Genomic DNA, 13,822 nt, shown 5'->3' on the forward strand with positions numbered 1-13,822 from the left:
TGTGTTTTTGAGGCACTTTGAGCTGCACTAGTGCAGATTTGGAGTAGGGGAAATAAACGAAGCTTATATTCTAGGCTCTCCAATACCACCAGGGCGTGGCTTCTTGCCTCCCTATCTCAAGTTAGGGCAGAGGCTCCTTAGTTACCTGTGGCTGTGCAGGTCCTGGCCAGCTGCCATGGGTGGACAGGAGAAAGGAAAATTTCTCCCATGAGCCCAGGTAGGAGCCAGGAGCAGTGTTATGCCTGGAAGAGTCTTGGCTGCAGGTCTTTGGGACTATGAAGCAGCATCTCTTCTTGCCCAAGAGCATCTTGTCGCCCACGGCTTTGACTGCTTTATGCAGTGTCTTCTCTGAAGTCACTCCCGTGTGTCAAGTTCACTTATTCAATAATCAGATTTTTCATGGAAGTGAGGCCCCTTTGCCCCTTTCTCATTTTTCTCTCCTATGTACTTTCAGGTTTGTGGCCCACAGGTGTCCAGGATGCAAGTGTAAATGGACAGTGTGGCGACATCCTCACCAACAAACGGTTCATGCTGGACATGCTGTATGCCCATAACAGAAAGTCCCCTGATGATGAGGAGAAGGGGGATGAGGAGGCTGGGAGGACCCAGCAGGAGGTGGAGGCGGTAGCCAGCCTTGCCACCAGGATATCCACCCTGCAGGCCAACTCTCAGGCCCAGGATGAGAGTGTCAGGAGGGTGGACGTCGGCTGTTTGGACAATCGGGGCAGTGTGAAAGCATTTGCTGAGAAATTCAACAGTGGGGACCTGGGGAGAGGTTCCGTCTCCCCTGATACTGAGCCCAATGACAAGATCCCAGAGACAGCACCAGTGCAGCTGAAGACAGAGTCTGATTACATCTGGGACCAGCTCATGGCCAATCCAAGGGAGCTTAGAATCCAAGACATGGATTTCACTGACCTGGGGGAGGAGGATGACATCGATGTCCTAGATGTGGACCTGGGTCACAGGGAGGCCCCTGGGCCACCTCCCCCACCCCCACCCACCTTTCTGGGTTTGCCGCCCCCACCCCCTCCACCCCTGTTGGACAGCGTCCCTCCCCCTCCTCTCCCCGGTAATTTATTGGCTCCTCCTCCTCCAGTGTTTAACGCTCCTCAGGGCTTAGGGTGGTCCCAGGTACCCAGGGGTCAGCCCACATTCACTAAGAAAAAGAAGACCATCCGTTTGTTCTGGAATGAAGTTCGGCCTTTTGACTGGCCATGTAAAAACAACCGACGCTGCAGAGAATTCCTGTGGTCAAAACTGGAACCCATTAAGGTCGACACTTCCAGACTGGAGCACCTGTTTGAGTCTAAATCCAAGGAACTGTCTGTCTCAAAGGTACTGCTAGTCTTCAGCATGCTTCTTGATTGGAAGTTGGGTAGGGCTGAAGAGATTTGTTCTATATAAAATACTCTTTTGTGTTGCTTTTGCTATTTGGTAAAAAGTCCACTGGTATAAAAATCTGATCGTTAATGTAGCATTCCTTCTGCCACATGCTAGGTGTAGGCTACATGAGTCAGAGACCCTTATTAGCTAACACAGTTACCAGCTTACTTATGTTAGGCAAATACTCCTGAGGAAAAGAAGACAGAAATGGTCAACCAAGGAATATCAGCATAGCCCAAAAACAGATGTTGACATTAACTGGAGAAAGTGGACTTGCTGACTCACCAAATATGGGATATGCTTATTTAATCTTACCTTCATTGATTATGATTAATAGTAGTAGTTTGAACTTTATCTGTAACCACCCAATAATCTCAAAGGCAATAATCCAAGTGACATTTCTTTGGCTTGGCCCTGATCAAGCCAGCATTCTGCGGCTATCTGGAAGTTTTCCAGGAGCCATATATTTGGCATCCCATCAATATTACACATGCATCTAGATTTAGTATTTGGGATAAATGTTTGAGAATCCTATAGGCACTGCTGCTGTGATAGTAACAGAGATGTTATACCACATTTATCAATGGGAAATACTGTACATAAAGTTATTGGTCATCAAAGGTTAAGTCATGGTTAATCTATACTGATAAAGAAACTGCAAGATATTGGATCACAGATTTTGTATCTGATGATTCCCTAAATTGAGTCTCCTTTGCGTGTCTTAAAGAACTGGTTTTTAAAAACCCATTCTGAGTATATTTCAGCTTTAAAACAGGTTTAAAGCTAACTTCTCTTTCCAGGTACTAGAGGTTGGAGAAAGAACTTCGTAAAGTATACTTTAGAATAAACATGCAAAAGTTTATAATTATGAATTAATTTTAACTCCCTGTATTGCTACATGCATTTATCATCTTTTTGGGTGAGTATAAACTGTCTGAGTCAAGTTCCCAGCCCTGTCAGTTGTGCACCAATTCTGTATCAAAAATTACATGCAGGATCCTCAGAGCAATTGAGCCCTTCAAAGGAGGAGTGCAGTGACAGAGTCAGTACCTGTCACTGCTGTGGGATGCTGACAGGCCAGTCAGAGGAGCCATAGCTGATCAGCTTCCTTTCAGAACACTTGCTGGGATTTTAAGCTGCTGGCTGCCCTTCACTGGTTGCTGTTTGCCCCAATGTGTGTTTCTCAGTCAGGACATGAGTCTAAATCATTTCCAGCATCAAGAATCCCCTCAAGTCAGAATTAAAACTGTCTCGTTTACAAATCTACACTGCTAGGATCCAGTGTAAAAAATCATACCCAATCAGTCCTATCCTTTGGTTGAAAGGAGACCCAGCTTTTGTCCTCTCTAGAAAGTAACACCTAGGAAAGGGTTGCCAGATACCCACTCTTGATATATCTGAGTTCTGGCTTTCTAGGACTGATACCAAGTGGTGCCAAGCCAGCCATATGTCCCGTTCCAATTCTTTTTTTTTTTTTGAAACAGAGTCTTGCTCTGTTGCCCAGGATGGAAAGCAGTGCTGTGATCTTGGCGCACTGCAACTTCCACCTCCTGGCTTTGAGAGATTCTCCTGCCTCAACCACCTGGGTAGCTGGGATTACAAGCACCCACCAGTAGGCCCAGCTAAATTTTGTATTTTGTGTAGAGGTGAGGTTTCACCACGTTGGCCAGGCTGGTCTCAAACTTCCAGCCTCAGGTGATCCACCCACCTTGGCCTCCCCAAGTGCTGAGATTACAGGCATGAAGCATTGCACCTGGTCTCATGCTTCCAGTTCTTACAGGTAGCCTGACATTTAGGAGAAGACCAGCCAGGTTTAAGACAGCAGTCTGTGGTTGCTAGGAGTTACCTGTGACCTAACTTGCTGACACCAACCTCCAACCCACTGACTTAATTGGACAGAATTCTCCTCCTACTCTTCCTTCTCCTCCTCCTCCTTCTCCACTCCCCCTCCCCCTCCGCTTCCTCCCCTCATTGCCCACTTGGCTGGCTGCACCTCTAGGTTTCTTGTGGTTCCCTATCAGATTGCTGGGGAGAGGCTGCCCCTTGATTCAGTATTGGGAGGAATAAAATGGAATAAAAGTATGGAGGTGAAGGCACTCCTAGCTTCATTTTTAGAGGATTAAAAATTTCCTCAAGAGGGCCCAAAATGAATGTTTCACGTACCTCCCTCCTTCTCTTGTTCCTACTGCAGCCGGTTTGGTCGGTGATAAAATTCTAGCCTCTGCCATCTCAACCCAAAGTTGATGATTGCCTGAAACAGGTAGTGACCTCTGGAACAGTTTATTGCCTAGCTAATAGACAAATGTTTGCATATTTTTTATCAAGAAGGAGCATAAGAGGAAAATGATATATTGAAAGTTTACCAAACTGATCCCAGAATGTTCTATAATGAGACCCCAAAACCCCTACCTTTGTTTTTGGGATAGGAAATGTGAACAGGAGCTAGTTTACAAAATGTTAACAAAAGGTAAGAATGTAAGGTAGGATTAAAACACATCACCGTGTTTTGGCCAAATAAGTGGCTCATGCAGGTAATTCCAGCACTTTAGGAGGCCAAGGCAGGTAGACGGCTTGAGCTCGGGAGTTTGAGACCAGGCTGGGAAACATGGTGAAACCCCATCTCTACAAAATACGCATACACACACACACGCACATGCACACGCACACGCACTCAACCCAGGCATGATGGTGCATGCCTATAGTCCAAGCTACTTGGCAGGCTGACATGGGAAGATTGCTTGAGCTTGGAAGGTCAAGGCTGCACTGAGCTGTGATCGCACCACTGCACTGCAGCCTGGATGACAGTGCAAGACCCTGTCTCAAAAAAACAAAACAAAACAAACCCCACATTACATTGGAGAGTTGAATCCATTTTGTATATGTAACCATTACAGATATAACCAATTTCACTTCTGTTTCTGATCCTTGACTTTGGTTTTCATAAATCACGATGTAAATAGCTGCTTCTGAATTCTGGCTCAGAAATTTTTAAATTAAGTACAATAAATAAAGTGCAACAAAAATAGAGTGAAATAGACTTCACAAGACAGCACAAAACAAAGAGAATTGGTTTTAGATTTCATAAAAAAAAAAAACAACTAACATTAGACAAGAGTTATTGGGCATGTCTGTAACTAATCCACCCAAAAACAAAGATTCATGAGCCAGATCTAAGGCTGGGATGACCACTTAATGAAAAAATTAGAAGACTGAAAAGATGCGCTTTTTAATTTTCTTTCAAAATAGTCTCTGGAATTGGATCAATTTTTCTCTATCACCTGGAATTATATCATGTTTTAATAAGATGAATTGTATTGTTTTACAGAGAAAGGTAGAAATCCTGTGCTAAATTTCATTGTTATGTTCTGACTGCTGGTCTAAGATGTGGTAAGCCCCATAGGTGACCCCAGAGAAAGATGTCAGGGCAGAAAACTCTGAGATTTCCTTGAGCTTGATATCACCCTGGGAGCCCCAAGAAAGTGACTTTCCAATCCTTGTACATAGCCAGGGGCAGCAAAATCCCTTCTGCTCTCAAAGGGCAGCTTCTGTGCCCCAAGTTATAGCCAGACCCAAACAGACCTGGAGTGGAACTCGGTTTCCACTTTGGGGACCCGATGCTGTCTTACTCTCTTGTATTCATTATATCATAGGGAGGGAGTCCAGAATGTATCTGGAGTTTATTTACCTTGAAGTTTCTAAATCTATTTGAACTAGTAACAGCAACTTTTAAAGAAAAATTAGAGGTAATTATTTAATTGGTTGAGGGTGAGCCTTAGCCTGGGTTCTTTTTCTTTTCTTTTTTATTTTTATTTCTTAGAGACAAGGTCTCACTCTGTTGCCCAGGCTGGAATATAGTAGCTCATTCATAGCTTACTACAGCCTCAAACTCCTGGGCTCAAAGGATCCTCCCACCTCAGCTTCCCAAGCATATTTGTAAAAGCTCCTCAGTGACTCTCCAGTGCGACCAAGGTTTTGTGAACCACTGATTCAGGTGAAAAACGAGGCACTGAAGGAGCACTGTGTTCCCCAGCACCTCTCCACACTGACACCCCGACCCTTTATATTTTCCTGCGAAGAGACCAAAAATCTTCCTACGCTATATTCAAGTTCAGGACATAAGAGAATAAGTTATTTAACATTACCCTCAGAAACCTGAATTCTACCTAGAAACTCTGAACACAGAGTTTCTAGGTAGAATTAAGTTTCTAGGTAGAATTAAGAAATAAGTCTGAACCTGGGACTTCAGCAGGGTGCTCTTACATCCTTGTGTGCCAGACAGTCCTGGTGGATGCCTGCTGGTCCTGTAGGATGCGGTGAACCCTATAGGAGAATAAAATGACCCCAGAGAAAGATGTCAGAGCCGAAGGCTCCTGGAGGACATGGAGACTCCCTCCCCCTCTCCTGGGTCTCTGGGTTAGGATAACAAATAAACTGAATTAATGCAGGAAGTCTGTTTAACAATTGGCCTGTGCTCTGGACAACTCAAAGGGCAGATATGAGAAATTAATACTTTTTCCTTAACAATAAGGCAAACCTAATCTGGCAAGAAATTTTGTTTCTAAGGATTTCTCAGCCTTTGCTTAGGCTTAGTTTTTGGCTTTTGTTTTTCATTTTAGGGTGTGTGTGAGTTGGGGAATGGGGGGGTGGTTTGCCTTAATGCTTTCCTATACATCTCCCTGTCTCCCTTGTTTCAAGACTTTAGGAAAACTCCATAGTTGTCACGTCTTTGTGACATCTGTGTCATTGTATCCTTGTAAACTGTCACTTTCTCAACAGACAGTTTTGAAAATATCCCGTGGTGTCACTCTTTTGGCAGTGAGCAGGGAGTAGGAGGGATGACTTACCATTTCTAGAACTCCTGCTTCTCTGAGCCCGACCCAAGGTCTCTAGCGGTGATGCGGTGAAGCATTTGCAAAGGTCTGTCGCCTTTCATGGAAGCGCTGTCAGGCTTAGCAGCACACTCCAGACCTCCTGCAGCTCTCCTAATAAATCACATCCTCAGCCCAGGGTCTGTTGTCAATGGCAGTACCTCCTGGGGTGATATGTTCTATGTTAAATATCCACTTTTTAAATACTGCATCCTCTGTTACTAGTAAAATGCTCTTTAAAAATAGAAAGGGGAAATGTGATATGGGAACATGTCAGGAAGCCTTAATGACTACTATTTACTATTTAAATTTTTCTTTCCACTTTTTCTCCCTAACTGCTGCCTTAATCCTCACTTTTCTTTTTCCAAAACAGAGTGTCTCTGAGGGGAAGCTAGGTCTTCTCCTTTCCCAGGATGCCGACTGAAAGTAGGTTGTGGTCCCTCTTGCATGGTGGTCCCTCTTTTCCAGTAACCAATAAGAATCAAGTTCGAGTCTTTACTTGTAGATTCTTAAATATGTTTCCTTGGAGGCAATAATCTGTTCTCTCCAAAAGCCTGACTTAGATGTCTCCCCTGCAAGGGCCCTTTGCCATCCATCTCTGCATCGAGGATTGGTGTCTCACCAAGGATCCACCTGGATGAACTTGTGACTCTGCGGTGCTTATATCCAGCTGAACTGAAATATCTGGCTTAGCTGTTCTAGAAAATATTCCTATAACCATGTGTGACTTTCTGCCCCATGGAATTGCTGAGTTTGCAGGATCCTACCTCCTGGGCTGCTGGTTCTGGAAAGCAGACGCCCAATCTAGTAGCTGCCCACCAGCTGAATCTGGGGCTGCAGAGAACAGGCACAGCCCCTCCCTGAAGCTTTGGCAGTTGACAGTCATGACCTCCCCTTTGTGCTGTTTGAAGCCTCATCCTAGAGGGGCTCGCTTCTGTCTTCCTAGAAGCTGTACCCTCTCCCTGAGTTGCCTTAATCACCCCCTCCTGCTCCCTCTGAGTTTCCTGCTCGCCTGTACAGCCTCTCTTTCCACAAAGAGTAACCTCTGCCTCTCTCTCATCTTGGCTGTACACACCCCTGCTCCCTCTCCCTGCAGTGTTCTTAGCCAAGTCAAAAACAAAAACAAACAAAATCCTTACATGGCATTCACCCTGAAGCATTTCTCCAGAGACTGTCTTTCCTCCAGGGGAGAAGGGCTACTACGGGCATGTTGGAGGCTCCTGGTAGTTGGAGTTCTGAAGGAGCAGCTCTGCCGTGGGAGTTCAGCTTAACTAGGCTTTTGGAAACCAAAACAGCCTGGCTGCTTCCCCCTACTTTCTTAAAGAAAGAAGCTCCTCTTTTTTTTTTAATCACTTCTGGACATATTTGGGAAAGCAGCATATTCAGAGATGGCCCCGCAATGGTTTTCCGCACACTGTCTCATGTCTGCCTTTTTGCTGACAGCCCAAATATAGTTGTTGCTGTTTTCACATCCAGCCAACCCCTAGTCTAGCATACTGTACCTGGAGCCTGGGCTCACAGGCGCCTCCTTCCATCATTCCTTCCTCCCTAATAGTTATTTGAACTTGCTGAGGAAGAAGACAGAGCTTTGACTAATTGTTCTTTTATCAACAAACAACAAAAATCCCAATGTCCTGTTTCTCCAGAGTTGACCATAGGTGTTGGGGGCATCCTGGCCCTCCACAGGTACACATTTTTTTGTTAGTCTGCATGGAAATGTTCCCACTTGAGGACCAGGCATCTAACAGCAGGCACTCAGGAAATATATGTTTAAGGAAATGAACTATATATCAAAGAGAGGCAATAAATATAGGGAAGCTTACACAGTCAATCAGAAAGAGGCCATCGGGGACAGGGCTTGTTTCTCAGCCTCTTCTGCACCTGTGCAGGGTTCAGCATCTTGGGCCATCATTGAGAATGTCTTGAGACTCCAGGCAGCAGGGTGGCATCATACCCAGTCAGCAAGGGGTCTCCTGGCTGTGGTATACTTGTGCCGTGCTGATGCTTGGCCGTTCCCACCCAGCGTGGGTTCCTGCTTTCTCCTGGCCTTTTCCTTTCCTAAGAAGGAAGATGTCAGTCAGTCCAGTCTGTCACAGTGTTAGCTCACCATATTGGTTTGTTTGGCTTAAAGCTAGTTTTTCTGATTCCATATTAAAAATCAATCTTTTATGTTAGATTCTGGGTCACTAATCTCGGTGTCCTTGTTAGAATGTCCTGGACCATTGTATGAGAGCTTTTTCTGTACTATTCTATTCTGTTCTATCACTCCGGCTATTCTAGGGCCTGAGCTCCACAGCTGATAGCTGATCGGGTAGATATTATATGTAACTCTATATTTTAAGAACATGTTTGACACTTTTATATATATATTCTTTCATGTTTACTTTAGACTTTTTCCTAATTCCAAAAACAAATCTTATAGGAATTTTGATAGGATTACATATATATAAAATAAAAGTAATATATATATTAGACAGCCTATATATTATATATATAAATTGTATACATAAATATAAGTTATATGTAAATATATATTACATATCTAAATATATCTGTTATATATATAAATATATATGATTAGATGAAAGAGAAGTAAAGCACACTTATGATATTGAGACTTCCTATCCAGAAACATGAAGATTCTCATTTATCCAAATCTTCTTTTATTACTCTCAAAAAAAATGTCATTTTCTTCAAATAGAAGAAACTTCAAGAGGTTTTTTGCTTTGTTTCCTTGTTTGGGTATTTTTTGGGGGCTGTCTGGTTTCTTATCAAATGCAGAACAACTCTGATTTCCTAGGAAGAAGCGTTGCTTCCTCTCCTCTTCCTGATACCTGTCCGACCTCTGCCCTGTCACAGCTCACTCCCTCCTTCTAGATGCAGTCCCCTTCAAGAAGGGCATTTACATTTTCTAACGTTCACAAGGACCACTCTTTCATCTCTGACCTCTGCCTCATATCCCCTTCCCATCATAGACCAATTACTTTATTTTCAAATTTTAAACCATGGACAACCACTGTGGCTTTCTGAACAAAGAAATGCACTAAGGAAAAGTGCCTTTTAGCAAGAGTAGGATGGATGGGTTAGGGAGAGAAGAGACTAGAAGCAGGAGGCTAGTGCTGGGCTGTTCTGAGAAGTGGGGTTCTGCGTGGTCAGGCCCCTAGTGGAGGAGGTAGGAATGGAAGAGGACGGATGGGCATGAGAGGCTTTCGGGAAGAGTGGACCAGGCATCTCTCCAGGCTCCTAGAGTGATGGGGATGTGTGGATGAGGGGTTAAGGGCCACTGGTTCCCAGGGAATCCCTGCTGCCATCCCGTGCTCACCAGACATCTGCCACTGTGCTTCCAGATCCACATCTCCATTCTAGGCAGGAAGAAGGGGGAAGAACACAAGGCATGCCCCACCAGGTCTGTTGTTCTTTAATCAGGAAAACAAAAGCCAGAACCAAGTCACGGGGCCAGCTTCAGCTGCAGAGGGTCCAGGGAAGGAACTGATTTAATGGACACTTTGCCAGCCTGAAAAAAATCAGGGTCCTGTTGGTGAGTGGGGAAGAGGGCATGATTCGGGGTAGGTGCCCAGCAGTGCCCAGAGAAGCAGGCCTCTAGCACCACAGTGTTGGCGTTGCTAGTTGTAACATTCCTCTTCATTGCCTGTATTCAATATTTTGTCAAACCTTTCTCATTCCTTTAGCATTCCACACACAACATAAAATTAGATTTAAAACCTAAGTTGAGAATTTCCAGGGACTCCTGATAAGGTTCTTCAGTTAACTACATAGAACAGAACACTTTCCCTGAAGAGTGGGGAGACATGTGTGACATGTGTCCCTGGGAGCCTACTGTTCAAAGCTGATGACCCACCCACAGGAACTGCCTCTCCTGGCCACCAACAGGACCCAAAACAGCTGGGATGTTTTCAGTTGTTGTTGTTGTTGTTGTTGTTTTAAGAAGTTTGAGTTTATTTACAACTGCATATTTAAGGATCTAAAATAGAAATTTAGCAACTAAGTCTGGAAGATTCCAGCAGGACTTAAGCTGGACTTGAGCCTGTTTCTCCTTGATGCCTTGTTGTCCCTGGGGTTACTCTAGCTGGCTTGGCTGCTCCCAGGCCCAGCCAGGGCCCCTGCTTCAGAGGACAAGGTGAGGCCTCAGTGCAAGAGATTGGATGATGAGTGGCAGTCAGTCGCCCAGAGGAAACCTGCCTGCACAGTGTGGTCGGAGCCCCTTGGCTGAGTCAGCAGGTCTTCCAAGATGTGGCCCCATCAAAATTCCAGCCTCATCCCTGGCAGTTCTCAACAACATAGACAAAGCCACGTCTTCTCTTCCCAGACTAGATCCTAGACATTCTTTAGGGCCTAGGCCAAGGGTCAGCCCTTCCAGACCCCCTCCACCACAAGGTGAGTTACAGTTGCTCTGCTGTTGAGCTTCCTCAATAACAGAGGGCGCAGCCCACACCATTACTGTGCTCAATGTGTCTTCAGGAGATGCACAGTGCCTCATTCATCTTTGTCACTCTGGACTTGTTACATGAGTCAAAATAGCCATCCTCCCTGGTATGTTTGCCTCAAGGGAAACCTGAGCAAAAGCAAGGAGCTTGCAGAGCCAGGTCTCCTCCCACCTACCTGCCAGCGCCACCTGCACCCACTTCTGAGAGCTGAAGAGGAAAGCTGGGGATCTTGTGGTCACAGCTCTGACCAGTGACAGGGTTAAGGCGTCGCTTCACACACACTGTCTTTGTTCACTAAGGCAATCATAATAAAATGCCACACACAGGTGACCTAAACTGCGGGAATTTATTTCTCACAGTCCTGGAGACTAGGAATGCCAGATCAAGGTACTGACCAATTTCGCTCCTGGTGAGGGCACTTTTCTTGGCTTGTAAGCAGCCACCTTCTTGCTGTGTCTTCAAGTGGCAGAGAGAGAACTAGTCACACTCTGGTCTTTTCTTATAATGACACCAGTCCCATCATGAGGACCCCACCCTCGTGACCTCATCTAAACCTAAGTAGCTACAAAGGCCCTCCCTCCAACTATGATCACTTTGGGGGTTAGGGCTTCAACTTATGAATATTGAGCGGACATGAACATTCAGCTCATAACACACACTTGCCAAGCTCCCATCCTGTGCTAATTCTGGGCTGGCTGCAGAGATAAGTGAAGCCTAGGACCTGCCTCTGAGGACCAGCCAGGCCAACAGGAAAGATACACAAGGGCTTTATGAGAATGCCAGCACACTTCTTATTCCCTGCTCCCCTCCTAGGCCTCTAAGCCTGTCTGTCCATTATTCGTCCTTGCCAGTGCGTGCCCTTTCATTTCTTTTCCTCAGAAGGCCCCTCTTCATTCATCCAACAGGCAGCTGCACAGAGGTCTAAGTGCACAGCACAGGTGCTCTCGTATAAGGGGCATGGAACGTTTGAATGGTGAGAAGAGCGCTTTGAGGCAGTAGAGCTGGAGATCCGGAGGGGCTGACAGGCCAGTGGTGCCATATTCTCCTTATTGATCCTCTCTTCTCAGCATGTAAACCAGCTCTCTCTGGGCACACACCATATGTATGAAGCCCAACCAAGACACATTCTGACACCTCAAAGCCCACAGGAAAGGAACTCTGAAAGGTTTTGATTTTGTTTTCACTGCTTCTATGGAAAAACAGATTTTTTTTCTTGCAAAATATCACATTTTTCCCAATTGAAGGAAAATCCATTTTATTTTGTTATGTTTCTGACTCTTGAAGTTCTATTGCTGACCCAAGCTTGGCGGCTCCTCAGAGCTAATCCCCGATCCCTTCTGAGCTGAACTGGGGCCATTTGTTTTTGTTTCTAAATAAGTAGTAAGTGCTTTTAATAATGAAACGCAGGAAGGACCGAAGATGATGCATTAATCTTAGATTCTCCTTGTTTTATCACTAAGAAAACTGCTGCAGATGGGAAAAGGCAAGAGATCATTGTTCTGGATTCCAAGAGGAGTAACGCCATCAATATTGGTCTGACGGTGCTGCCCCCTCCGAGGACGATTAAGATCGCCATTTTGAATTTTGATGAATATGCCTTAAACAAAGAAGGAATCGAGGTAAGGGAAGCTCTATTAAGCATTATTTTTATTTTATAATATGCTGCATGTCCACATTTCAAAAGGTCCATTGGTACCTTTCTGTCCTCAACTAGATTCTGAATACGGTTAATAATTCTTACATGTGTTAAACTTTTTGAGAGGAGAGGGAGCCTCACTTTGTCCATGAAGTTCAGCAATCTTCACCCAGGTTCATTTACCAATGTTCCTCTGACCACATTCTGCCCACCTCAAAATGAAAGAAGAATATGATAACCTCCTTGGGAGGCCACTAGGGTCTTCTTTCATGTCATTTTAAACCACATAACGTTTAACAAACACGTTCAAAGGTAGGATTTTCAGTACACACACACACATCCATGTAAGAACTTTCTTGGCATTTGTTGGGGTACAGAGAGACACGTTTCATTTGATGAGCTGCAGAACTCAAGCCAGCTGAGGCTTTAGCATTTGATGATCTGAATGTCACAAAGTGAAGAGAGATTGGATGGCATGGCTGTGACCACACAGCTGGAAGCTGGAGGCAGGATTCGCCTGCTGGGCCTGGGTTTGTGTTCTTCCACAGGCCATGCTCTCCCTCCACTGTGGGTTGGTGCTGGTTTGTAGCAGGTTAAATCTCTCATTATAATATGAAAAGAGTGGTCAGAGCCAGTGTGCCCCACCTACCCGATTCCTACGGAAAGCTATTACAGCTTGGGGGCCCACTGGGTCAGAGTGGGGATCTGGGGACACTGCTTTGTGGCATTGGGTGGCCCCTAACCCATCTTCCTATTGTCAGGGAGCCCCAGACTCCTTTAAAGCCTCTCCATGATTGGGGTTCATCTTCTGTTTGAGAGACTTGGGCATGGACAGAACCAATGATGCCTAACTCCAGAGAGGGAGAGCAACCCTTCTGCAGAGAAGTTGAGAGTGAGGAAGGACCTGGGCCTCTGAATCACCCACGGCCCCGGGAATGGGAAGGAGCGGTGGGCACACAGTATGTAGAGGGGTCTGCAACCAGCCCGCCAGGCATGCCTTCATGCTTTGGAAGGAAGGGACCTTCAAAGGAAAAACCTTTCCTAGAGGCCTGAACTGCATTGAATAGCAACCCCCAAATTCATGCCCACCCAGGACATGACCTTATTTGGAAAAAGGGTCTTGCATATGTAATCAAGTTGAGATGAAGTCATACTGGATTCAGGTGGGCTCTAAATCCAATGACTAGCATCCTTATAAGAAGAAAGAAGATGGCCAGACACAGCGGCTCATGCCTGTAATCCCACCATGATGTGGGCGGATCATGAGGTCAAGAGATCGAGACCATCCTGGCTAACATGGTAAAACCCCATCTCTACTCAAAATACAAAAATCAGCCAGGCGTGGTGGCATGTGCCTATAGTCCCAGCTACTCAGGAGGCTGAGACAGGAGAATCACTTGAACCTGGGAGGCGGAGGTTGCAGTGAGCCAAGATCATGCTACTGCATTCCAGCCTGGGCAACAGAGCAGGACTCCTTCTCAAAAAAA

General features: G+C 45.4%; 1 protein-coding gene across 12 annotated transcripts in view; it reads left to right on the forward strand.

The window, feature by feature from the left end:
* Positions 1–13,822, forward strand: part of FHOD3 (formin homology 2 domain containing 3) — a 487,025-nt gene that overhangs the window by 429,999 nt on the left and 43,204 nt on the right. For all 12 annotated transcript variants that reach the window (XM_037730378.1, XM_037730382.1, XM_037730380.1 and 9 more), the window contains 2 exons: positions 455–1,338; positions 12,160–12,318. In XM_037730378.1, coding sequence (XP_037586306.1) covers positions 455–1,338; positions 12,160–12,318 — 1,043 coding nt within the window. The remainder of the gene's footprint in view (positions 1–454; positions 1,339–12,159; positions 12,319–13,822) is intronic.

Source organism: Cebus imitator, unplaced genomic scaffold (assembly GCF_001604975.1).
Source record: "Cebus imitator isolate Cc_AM_T3 unplaced genomic scaffold, Cebus_imitator-1.0 Scaffold342, whole genome shotgun sequence".
Lineage (NCBI taxonomy): Eukaryota > Metazoa > Chordata > Mammalia > Primates > Cebidae > Cebus > Cebus imitator.